This window comes from Melospiza georgiana, chromosome 5 (genome assembly GCF_028018845.1).
Source record: "Melospiza georgiana isolate bMelGeo1 chromosome 5, bMelGeo1.pri, whole genome shotgun sequence".
NCBI classification, from domain to species: domain Eukaryota; kingdom Metazoa; phylum Chordata; class Aves; order Passeriformes; family Passerellidae; genus Melospiza; species Melospiza georgiana.
The window spans coordinates 33,008,422-33,019,262 of record NC_080434.1 but is presented as its reverse complement, the minus strand read 5'-3'; the positions used below and the strand labels follow the sequence as shown (position 1 = coordinate 33,019,262).

At 48.8% G+C, this 10,841-nt stretch overlaps 2 protein-coding genes across 2 annotated transcripts; both read right to left on the bottom strand.

Moving 5' to 3' along the window:
* Positions 1-349: 349 nt before the first annotated feature.
* LOC131084063 (ras association domain-containing protein 6-like) lies at positions 350-4,772 on the bottom strand. The gene is made up of 6 exons (XM_058025159.1): positions 4,703-4,772; positions 3,268-3,452; positions 1,960-2,011; positions 1,329-1,447; positions 1,145-1,242; positions 350-434 (listed from the first exon to the last, which is right to left on the bottom strand). The coding sequence occupies exons 1-6, from the start codon at positions 4,770-4,772 to the stop codon at positions 359-361; spliced, it is 600 nt and encodes a 199-aa protein (XP_057881142.1). The 3' UTR covers positions 350-358.
* Positions 4,773-5,492: 720 nt separating this feature from the next.
* LOC131083645 (neuropeptide FF receptor 2-like) lies at positions 5,493-10,211 on the bottom strand. Its single transcript, XM_058024509.1, is given in 6 exon segments — positions 5,493-6,490; positions 6,492-6,593; positions 6,954-7,053; positions 7,314-7,660; positions 9,149-9,235; positions 9,954-10,211. Coding segments are annotated over 4 exon segments (1,194 nt in total). The 5' UTR covers positions 7,636-7,660; positions 9,149-9,235; positions 9,954-10,211; the 3' UTR covers positions 5,493-5,820.
* Between the last annotated feature and the right edge of the window lie 630 nt (positions 10,212-10,841).

The window sequence follows — 10,841 nt, the reverse complement described above, 5'->3', positions numbered from 1 at the left end:
CAGAGGGATAACCATATTCCTAATTTGCACATTTTCTATCAGCACATTGGTTATTGCAGCAATTTTCTATGCCAGCCTCTCGGTGCCAGGTCACACGTCAGCAGGATTTAAAGCCTTGGGCTTTTCAGGGGAGTTTTTGCCCAAGTTCCAAGTCAGAGCCAGCATCTGCAGATTGGGCAATGTGCATCTCCGTGGGTGCTTGCAGCCCGCACCCCAGCGCTGCAGGGGTTAATGGTGAGGGGACACTTCTCCCACGGGGCACTGTCACTGCTCAGTCCCAGCCCAGAAGGCAGCAGGACTGTCCTTCAGCAGCCCAGGCGTTCCAGGGGCATTCCCAGTGCTCTCCAGGGCCGTCCCCTCACACCGTGGTCTCTGTTTTCTGAACGCTCCGACTGCGCAGGTGCTGCTGGATCAGCCTCTTCTCTCGTGTGTACCTGAGAGGGAGAAGGCATTGAAATAACCTCTGCAAACCTTCAGCCCAAATTCCAACCAGCTGCTCACATGTGGGTCCATTCCCAACCTTTGTGGCCCTGTCCCACTTTCCCAATGCAGGCAAGTCTGGTATTTTCTAAATGTTTCCTGACACTTGGATTCAAGGTGATTATCAGCCCATCGTGCAGTAACAGATCTGTGGATGCTGCAGCCTCTTGGTGCTCCTGGACTCAGGAGAGGCTCACAAATATGGCAGCTCCTCTGGCTTGTACCTGTGGGACAATCTCCCTTTTTGCCAGGGGCATTTCCATCACTCACCTCAAGTTTTAAGGGCACATCAGACACTGATGTGGCTGAAATGCTACAGAACCAAAATGGTACCACATGTGGTACTGCATTTACCCTTTCCAAGGGAACAGCAGCAAGTACCGACCGAGACAGTCGAAAGCCCAGAAAGCAAACAGCAAACAAAATAAAGAGAAGTTACCTGAGGGTCCAAATTTTCTGAAGACCCTACTCTGTGTGTAGTCAATGTTAATTATGCAATCTTTTAGAGAAGCAGGACAGGGAAAGGATTACAAACCCTCCCAATCCCTCCAGCCTTCCCATCACAGTGTTCCACCTGCACTCTGCTACATTCATATCTTCTCCTCATGAGCCAATTGTACAGATTGCCCTGGACTCTGTGACACCTCATTCTGTGTCTGTTTACCTTGCAGTTGTCTGTTGAATCTCCTGCTTCTCCTCTTCATTTATTCTGTGCAGAATGGATTCCAAGAAGGGAAGATGGAATGAAATGTACTGAGCCACCTACCAAGGAGAAGACAAGAAAGGCACTGCTGACTGTGGTCACCGAGGAAAACTCCACGAGCTATGAGAAGTGAGGATATACATACATCACTGCTGATCTCTTCCACGTCCCTATCCATGAGAAAGAACTTGGCAACCTTCTCAGAGGGCCCCTGCAGCAGCCTGTGCAGCAAGGGAACATCTCTACTCCTCAGCTGCTTCTTTTCTGGAATGTATAAGCAGTGTCACAAAACACAGAACCAACCACAGGGGCTCCATCTACCACCTGCAGTCACGAGCCTTTTTACCTGACGAGGATCCCATACTGACTCGAGTGCAATGACCAGATACCCAACAGGTCCCTGATGTTGTGCCATTTAAAATACCTTCTCCCCCAGTTCCCTCCTATTCTCTCAGGTGTTCCCTTTAATAAAGATCAAATCTCCCTTTTCCTGGAAAAGTAAACTGCTATGGAAGTATTTTTCCACTGACCAGTGAGTACTTTGAACTCAGCATATGCAATGCAAACTGTCAGCTGAAATACACACAATTATTCAGCTTTTCCTCTCCAGAGGAGACATCTCTGAAGGGTCCCTGAGAAGGCAAAATGCCACAGCACACACAGAGTGCAGAAACAAGGACAGAGGCCTGGCACAAGTCCTGTTACTCCAAGGGACACATTCCACACACACACAGAATGATCAGAGCTGAAGTGCTCAGGCACAGTGGCTGGCTTACCTCCAGATGCATGGATAACGTAAAGTGCAAATTCATGGGGGCTGTTTTCTATCTGTGAAAAAAAAAAGAAATTCCATTCAGACTCACAGACCTTCCCAGCACTTCCCTCTCAGCACATTTTCCCTGTGTGTCTCAGCTAAGAGATTTGGATCAAAGCCTGAGACAGGGATCCTGTCTGTACAAGAGCTAAAGATAGTGGATCTGCATAAGGCAGAAAGCTGTTCTGCCATGTTCACTGTCCCTGGGCCAGCCCTAACCCTCGTGTTCCCATGTGCCCAAACCAGAAACACACTGCAAACCCAGATCTGTCCTGCCTGCTTTCCTTGCAGCATCCTTAACTGCTTCCTAGAGCTTATTCTCCCCTCACACGTAGATCTGCTGTTTGTGCTGCCATCAAGGTAAACCTCTGGGACCTACCCTCGTGCCTGACAGCCACATTCAGAGAACAGCACAGCTTTTGAACACTTTCTTTGCAATGTATTCCCTACAACTCTACTCCCTGCTCTGTAATTCCCTTCCTTGCTACTCCTAGAAGTTGTTTTCCTTCCAAGACACTCACAAGTCTTACTAACCACACAAAGTAATTCTGCAATAGTGAAGTCTCCAGACAAGTTAAATGGGAAGCTTAAGACCATTAAAGTATAAATTAAACACTAAGCAGCCATGGAAAATCCAGATATTTGAGAAATATGCAGCAGTAAGGGCAAAGCTACTTCTGACCACATACGACATTGTTGGTGGGAGATGGTTCCAAGGAAATTTAAAAAAATAAAAAGTAGTTTCAGGCAGCATGGCACTGGCCTCGAGCAGTATTTGCAGCTGTAACCTTCCCATCTTCCCACAAGCCCGGCTCCCAGGGAAAGCCCGTCCCAGACCGGCGCTGGGATAATCGCTGCTGTTTCAGGCGAGCCGCAGTTCCGGGGCTGTCCGCGGGAGGGCAGCACCGCCAGGGTTAAAATTGTCCATCTGGGTTTTTTTACGCTCCGCTCCATGCACTGTCCTCGCCCAGCTATTCCACATCTTTCCCGCAGTGCTGGAGGGAGTGCACATGGGAATGAACGCTTCCAGAACACGGCCACGCTTCCTCCTGCCAGCAGACTTACCTTAAACTTCCGAAGCAACTGCTCTATCACTTGTCTGGTTCTCATCTGGCTGTTGATTCTTATTTTGGTTTCTGACCCAAAAGCCGGAGTGAAAACTGATGTCTGGGAACAAAAGCAGCCACACCACGGCCTGAGCCTGAGGCACACCTCACTGGGCAGGGCTCCCTGTCCCTCAGGTGACAAAGCCAAGCCTAAAATTTCCTACCTCGTGGTTGTAGAAGTGGCCATTGATAGAGAACCTGTGAGTTTCTACTTCTGTCCTGGTGATGGTGGGGAGCTTGGTCCTCCTGCGCACGGCCGCGGCATCGCTGCTGCTGCGGGGCAGGGTGGCACAGTCGAGCTCCTGCTCCCTCCTGGACCTGAGAGTGTGACTTTCATAGCACGGATAACCTGGACAGAAGAGAACCACGCGTCCTGTGCAGCACCCCCAGAGGAGGGAGGCTCTCAGTGAAGGGCTTCATTTACTGTTTACTATTTATTATTTTTGGGGGGGTGGAGCAGGAAAGGAACAAGGCAGAGGCATACGATGAAGAACAGGCTGCTTGCAGGGGTTGCAGTTTGCGGATTTGCTCCCTTGGGAATGATTTCTTGGATGAAAGCACAGCTCATTGCCACTGGCTGTTCACCAAGTCACCTGCACAGCCCTAAGCAGCCCTAGGTGGGTGTTTCCCCAGCTTGCAGGACATGTGACACACAGCAAAGAGATTTCCCTTAGCTGGCAGGGAAGCTGCACACCCCTAAATCTTTCCCACATGTTTTTTGTATTCCTATGTGCACTTCAAGCACTTTTCAAGAGAGTTTAAATGAGAATGAGCTGACTCAGTGACAGAACAGCACTAGCTCAGGGACCTCAGGACACGCACTAGACAACACTCACTATGGACAGCACAGATTCTTGTGCTTCAGGGCTCCAGCTTGTCAGTACAGTTCCAGCACTGCAACTGAATCTACTGGAAAACACCTGGCAGCAATTCACACTAATCCAGGAGTGCCAGTGCATCACCTGTGTGTTATCTCAGTAAGTACAGCTGAATACTCACCCACTCTAGTGGCAGGCACTTGGCTGAAATAAGGACATTTATAATGCATTATTTTCTGCTATTTTCTGAGAGATTTATGTTTTCCTGGCATTGTTTCAATACACTTGAACCCAGGTTCTGCTCTCTGTCCTAAAGAGGAGCTTGGATATCATCTGTGATGCAGCTCTAGTTTTTGAAGTTACAAACAAGTTTTGAAGTTTTGAAGCAAACAGACAGAAATCAATGTTTGGAGAAATTATCACAGAAATAATTGCATGCTTCCCAGTGCCTGCCCAGCACACCCCAGTTCTCTGTTGGGAGCCTAAGTCCCGTTCTTATCATAGAAACTCCATTATTTCATATAGTTATGTTTTATAGAAAAGCTTTGCAGGGAAATTGCCTTTCCCAGCATCAACAGCCACCTTCAGCACACCAGCAACCCCACAGGAAATGCCACCTAAAAAATGCCACCTAAAGCTTAAATGACACAAAATTATCAAAATGCATTAATTCAACATGAAAAAGATCAGTACCAACCAATTCAGAAAATGTTCCCCTCATAATCTGCACGGAGAGAGGCTCTGGGATGCCAAGGCGAACTCAGAGATCAGAGATTCTCACCCTTGCCATAGCCTCGCTCTTGCCTCATCCTCTCCCGTTCCTGCCTCCAGTGGCCAAACTCGGGGATCATGTGAGGGGGGAAAGACCCTGTGTCCCAAATCCCAGCAAAATGTCCTTTTCCAATCTTTTATGTCAGAGCCAAGCACTGATTTGGTGTTTCCTCAACTGGATATGGAGTGAAAGAAATTGTGTGCTTGTGGGAGAAATGTTCCTCCTAAAATGAGGGAGAAATGCTCCTCCATAAATCTGAGTTGTTCTCTAGGGCAAATGAACATTGTGAGGAGAAAATGAGTTAACAAGCAGGGGACAGACAGGGAAAAATTTTTGGAGCAAATTTGAGGTAGGCTGTAGTGCACAAAATGAACATTTAGAGGTAAACTGAGGAACAGCCAGGTAAAGGTTTGAGGATAAAATTTAGGTAATGTGTAGGGAAGAGAATGATCATTTTGAGACAGTGAGCAGCAGGGAATGTCATAATGTGGAAGTCACTCCTATTTATCTGAGGGAGGACTGCCCTAGGGAATGGCTTTACCTGGGGTCTGGCTCCTGTAGGGCCTTACAGAATAAGCCTTGGTGCTCTGTGATCCTGTGCTGCTCCTTGCACAAATGCCATTCCTCACTATTCTTCCAGTATCACTCTTGTCCCTGCTGAGGTTTGTCCTGGGCTCTCAAGTGTTTTCTCTCCTGCTCATATTTAAATTTCAGTCTATTTAGGTGACTTCTATCCCCCTGCAATATCAAATCGAGTTCCCCAAAAAACACACCACCAAACCAAGTTTTTATCCTTTATTTCTCAAATTTCCATTTCCACTTGTGTCACTAGCTGCAATAATAATGGACGTGATAGAAATAACAGCAACCAAGGGGAATAAATGGAATGTGACGGAAAATGCTAAATTTTGTCATTTGAGCAGGACCCAGCATTCACAATGTCCAGGAAGAAGCACAACCATGAGATAATCCAGGGGTGGCTGAGTGCCAGACTGGGTCTGCAGTATTTCAGTCCATGAGAGTCACAGGATGAGGGATTTCTCACAGGAATGAAATATGACCAAAATCAGGGTTCAAGCAGCCCTGTTCCATGGGGAACAGAGAGATTTCCAGAAGCACAGTGCCTTTCACTCCATCCCATTCTCTTCAAGCTCCTCCATGAGCAAAGCCTGCTGCTTATTGACCCGGTTTCCTCCCTTGGTTGTGTGGGGAGGGGGATCCTGGGCCGGCGGGCAGGGGGCAGCGGGCAGGGCGGCCTGGCCCGGGGCTGGCTGGGCCGAGGCGGGCCTGGAGCAGAGCTGGAGCCGGAGCACGGCCTGGAAGCCGCGGCGGAAGCTCCGGTGGCAGAAGCCGTAGATGATGGGGTTGACGCTGCTGTTGGAGAAGGCCAGCCAGTGAGCCAGGGGAGAGATGTACACATTGATCAGCCGCAGCTGCACGTCCGACAGGCTGCTGTAGTCCGACAGCAGCATCAGGCTCCACAGGGGAAGCCAGGACAGGGCGAAAAGCAGGGTGACGAGGACCAGCATGTGGATGGCTTTCCGCTTCCTCCTCCACGCTCCGCGCCGCTGCTCCCGGCCGTGCTTCCCCGGCCCGGGCACGGCAGCATGGCACAGGGAAACACCGATCCTGGCGTACATGAGCACGATGAGCACCACCGGAGCCAGGTAGATGTTGGCAAAGAGCACCGTGGTGTAGGCCTTCCTCATGGCCGGCTCGGGCCACTCCTCCCGGCACCAGAACACCGGGCGGGTGGCGTTGCCCATGCCCAGGAGCAGCTGGAAGCGCTTCTCCTGCCGCCGAGGGACACATGATGGCCACGGCCAGCGCCCAGATCACCGCGATGGTGGCGGCGGGGACGGTCAGCTTCGGCTTGAAGGGGTGCACGATGCACCAGAACCTGCAGCACAGGCACCGGAGAAGCCGTGTGAGGAACGCCTCCTATCCCGGGCAGGGATGCACACGCATTTTGAACTGCCTGTCTTTCATCCTCCCTGGCAGTTGCTGCCTGTGCAATCCAGCTTCATGGCTGAGAAACAAACCAATTGCAGGCAGGCTGGGATAGCCCAGTTCCACTCTCTTTAAGGGACACCAGTGGAGGAGTAGATTGCTCTTTAGACCTGCACAGATTTTATTTTGCTTAGGAGCAAAATGCATCGGATTTGTTGTGGGAGGGTTGGGAGGGTTAGTGACTGGGCTCAGAGTGGTCAGGGGGCCAGGGGAGACGACACTGGTGGTTACAGACTCTGCAGCATCTTACCTGTCCATGGCAATAGCAACCAGAGCGAAGACAGAGGCAGAAACAGAGATGCCTTGGACCATCCTGCTCATCTTGCACACCAGGCTCCCAAAGGGCCACCCTGCAAGGAAACAGGCATTTTGGAATTGCTGACATCTCACTGCAGGACTCTGCTTAAAATCATTCGCTCTCATCTTCCATTTCCTGAGTAGAACTGTAGACTCATGGGGTGGTTTGGATGGAAGGCAAGATCATGGAGTTCCAGCCATGGCCAGGAACATCGTGCCATGGGCAGGGACACCTTCCACTGACTCAGAATGCCCACAGAGCTCCCTAGACACACGCCCCTAGCTCTCCCCACCCCACGGGCAGCCAGCCCACCTGCAATGATGTTGTCCAGGAGGGTGGTGGGCATGCAGAAGAGCTCCACCAGCAAGTCACTGACAGCCAGGTTCAGGATGAACAAGTTGGTGACCGTGCGCATGTGCCTGCTCCACAGCACGATGAAACAAACCCCCCCGTTGCCCACCATGCACAGGAGGAAGATGAGCAGGTAGGAGGTGATGAAGACAGCAGCCACCCAAGGCTGGTGGAGGTAGAAGTCCACGTAGGAGACATTTCCTTCCAGGTAAAGGTACTTGTACATCCTGTTGTAATTCAGCAAATCCAAGTGAGGCCAATCCAACGAGGAGTTTGAGTCCATTCTCCTCCTTGTGTTCTAATGTGCCCTAAAAGATATTTGTAAAGAGGCCATTTTAGTCTGCTTGCAATTGATCTGAAGCAATGTGATAATATTATTATCAGTATTATTATCGCATTGTTTTCTGTTTTGGGTCCACTGTGTGCTGAAATAAGCATGAAATTCACTTGCACCCTGGCAGCAGTGAGGTAGGTGGCTGAGCAATAATCACTAAAAAGTCACTAACTCCAGCACTGAAAAACAGGGATTAAAGCTTTCTCAAGTGGCACAAGCCTTCTGCCTGCAAGTATTCAAATCCAGCCCCATGTCATGGACATGGTTTTGTGTGCAGCTGGGTGATTTAATTCCCTGCTCCCTGCTAGTCAAGCTACCTAACTCCAAGGCTGCAATCAAGAAGGACCACATTGTGTCTGAAACATGCTGAGCTACAAGAGAGCTGGGTTCATTTCCAAGCAGCTAACTTGACTTGGAGGCAGCATTCCAAATTCTTTTCCACATATATTTTGTCTCCCAGATGAGGATGCCTAAAGAAGCAGGGGGCAAAATTAATTGGTGGCAGCAGGAATGAAATTAAAGTGTGAGCACAGGTGCTTTCAAGATTTCTTAATAGAAATGGGATTTAAATTTAGGCACAAGTTATCTGAATCCTGATGAGTTTGTATGAAAGCTCAGCAAAGCCTCTGCAAGTGCTTTACTCTCAAGAATTAAGTGCAGTAAAAAAAAAGTATTTATTCTGCTGTGCCTCAGGTTTGGAACAAACAGAGCAGTGAAAACCCATCATGTTCTGCTCTCTTACGCCTGTCCAGAAATCAGCAGCAGTGCAGTGTCTTAATGGGTCTGTATTTTACAGACTTATTAAATGCCTGCACAGCCAGGCAGGGAGACAAAAATCTGGAGTCCCTCACCAAAAACCACCTGCTTGTTGGTTTGAACAAGTGTAGGGATAGTTGTACGTTCTGTGGGGCTGTCCTTACAGACCAAGTCTTATTTATCTTGATTAGTTTTTACTCAACATGCTTTCAAAATCATTGGAGGTGATCTTATTGAGATGTCTGATGTGCCAAATGCTTTCCCCAGACAGAGCTCAGAGTCAGCCTTGTGAGAAGAGCTTTAATGCCCATTTTCCTGATCCCTCAAGGAAGCAGCACTGGTGCTCTTGCACCCCAATCTGGGTTCAAGGTGGGGAACTCTGACAGAATGCCAACACAGATGTTTGACAACATGAGTTTACACTGCTCCTTTAATCCCAGACCTGGAGATGGGCTTTATAAATCCCAGGAGATGGTCTCTCCATTAAAAAGCAGCATTCCTGTTGCTCCCTTTGCTGCTCTTCACCACATTACTATTATTATTACTATTACCCACTAGTTTTCTGCCATAATCTTTTGCTTCCCAGAGGAGCTGCTTTAGGGAGACACTGTGGCCAGGAGAAGGTGGCTTTTGGCTCCCACCACATTCCCAGTCCCCATGCCCAGCTGTCCCTGGGCTGTCCCCAGAGGTGCCTTTCCTCCCTTACCTGCGGGAGTTTGGCTTTTCCAGGGGTCTCTGATGATCCGAGGCAGAAGTTCTTGGTCACTCCATGACAGGGCTGTCCCTTATCACACTAAAAGCAGGAGGAATAATGGTTATTTTGGATACATATTTTGTGTTTTCTCTCGGTTTCTGACACTGTGCTGTGAGGCAGCAGCTTCTAATCACTTCAGTAATGATCTCTGGAATAGTTTCTGTCCATAGCTGGTAAACAAGAAGTTGTAAACAGCCTCGAGGCAAAACTGGAGCTGAGTCTCATCCCAGTTGCACTAATGAAATTTTGGCTGTGCAGGCATAGGGAAGTGGCTCTGCAAACACTGCAGATGACAGGAAATGGAAAAGCTCCATGGATTTCTATTATCCTGAAGCTGAGGGGGAGAAGGATTGGCTGGAAGGAGAAATTAAGACAGTGCCTTGTGTTTTCACAGGGGCCTTGCCTGCTAAAACAAGCAGTGATAAATAATCGAGAGAGGCACAGAGGACAGAAATATAAATCATCTAAGGAAAGAGAAAAAATTATGCAATACCTAATTGGTATAAGAGGATGAATAACAGTAATCTGCTTCCACGTGGTAACTTGATAAGAGCAAGGCCTCCCTCCTTCATTTAATACACCAGAGATAATCTGCAAAGGAATAAAGTGGGAGGGAGGCTCCCAGAGTGAAAACTGCCCCAACCCACAGTGGGTTCCCAAGCACAGGAGGCTCATTCCCTGCTGGAATCTCAGACACAGCCTCCATGGACAAATCCACAATGTAACATCTCACAGCCTGACCAGGACAATTGTGTACCTCTGGGTAGAGAAATTCAGTTTTCCCTCGTTAGAGCAGCAGTTCCAAGCCATTATGAAGTGATGCCATTATTTTCATGTTGGGCACGTGGAAGAAATCCCCCGGAGCAGCCACCACTGCCTCACCCCTGTGCACAACCTGCTGGGTTTGTCATCCTGATGTCTTCATTTTTATGTGTGAAATACCCTCACAGGATCCTCTGAGGCTGAAACAAAAATAAGGAGACTTCAGAGATGGAAGGAACAGCAGGAGCGTGTAGCTGTCCATGAAGAACATTCAGTGTGCTAAGTGCTAAAAAATTTGTTCTTCCCTTGTCCTGAGCTTAGTAATCCCAGTTCCCAAGGTTTCCCACTTTGGAAAATGATCCCTGGTCTGCTGAAAAGTGAGAAATTCCCAGGGGCAAAACACAGCCCCTGAAGGATGGCAAAAAGAACAGGACATTGGTCTGTGAGTGCCTGAGAAATTCATGGATCATCCATGCCATAGGGAACCAGGAAGGGAGCCACTGACTAAAAACCTGAAATGCTGTTCCACAGGGACCCTGTGCACAGCCCATGGGATTCTGGGCTCCTCTTGGCTTCTCTTCCAGAGTAAGGGGGAGCTGCAGCCACCCCAAACCCCCCATTCCCAGTTCCACAGGGACTGGTGCAGGAGGTGTTTGGTCTGGGCCATGCAGGGCTTGAGCTGGGAACTCTGGGGATATTTGTGAATTAAGGTAATAGAACTTACTCTTTAAGTATTTAACGTTTTCATCCATCAATATTTCCATCCTATTTTATATGACATACCTCAGAGTGGTTCATCTCCAAATAAGCCCGAATATCCTAGTAAGTTTTCAGCTGGGAGAAAGGAGCTGTGGAAGAAAATACACCCTTAAAAATAGCCAGT

Excerpts from the sequence above, each read along its gene's own strand:
- LOC131084063 (XM_058025159.1), bottom strand. The coding sequence starts at position 4,772 with ATGATCCCCGAGTTTGGCCACTGGAGGCAGGAACGGGAGAGGATGAGG. Across the intron at positions 2,012-3,267 it reads GCCACTTCTACAACCACGAG|ATAGAAAACAGCCCCCATGA; the intron begins GTAGGAAATTTT and ends TTTTTTTCACAG. Across the intron at positions 1,243-1,328 it reads TGGAAGAGATCAGCAGTGAT|GTGGCTCAGTACATTTCATT; the intron begins GTATGTATATCC and ends TCTCCTTGGTAG.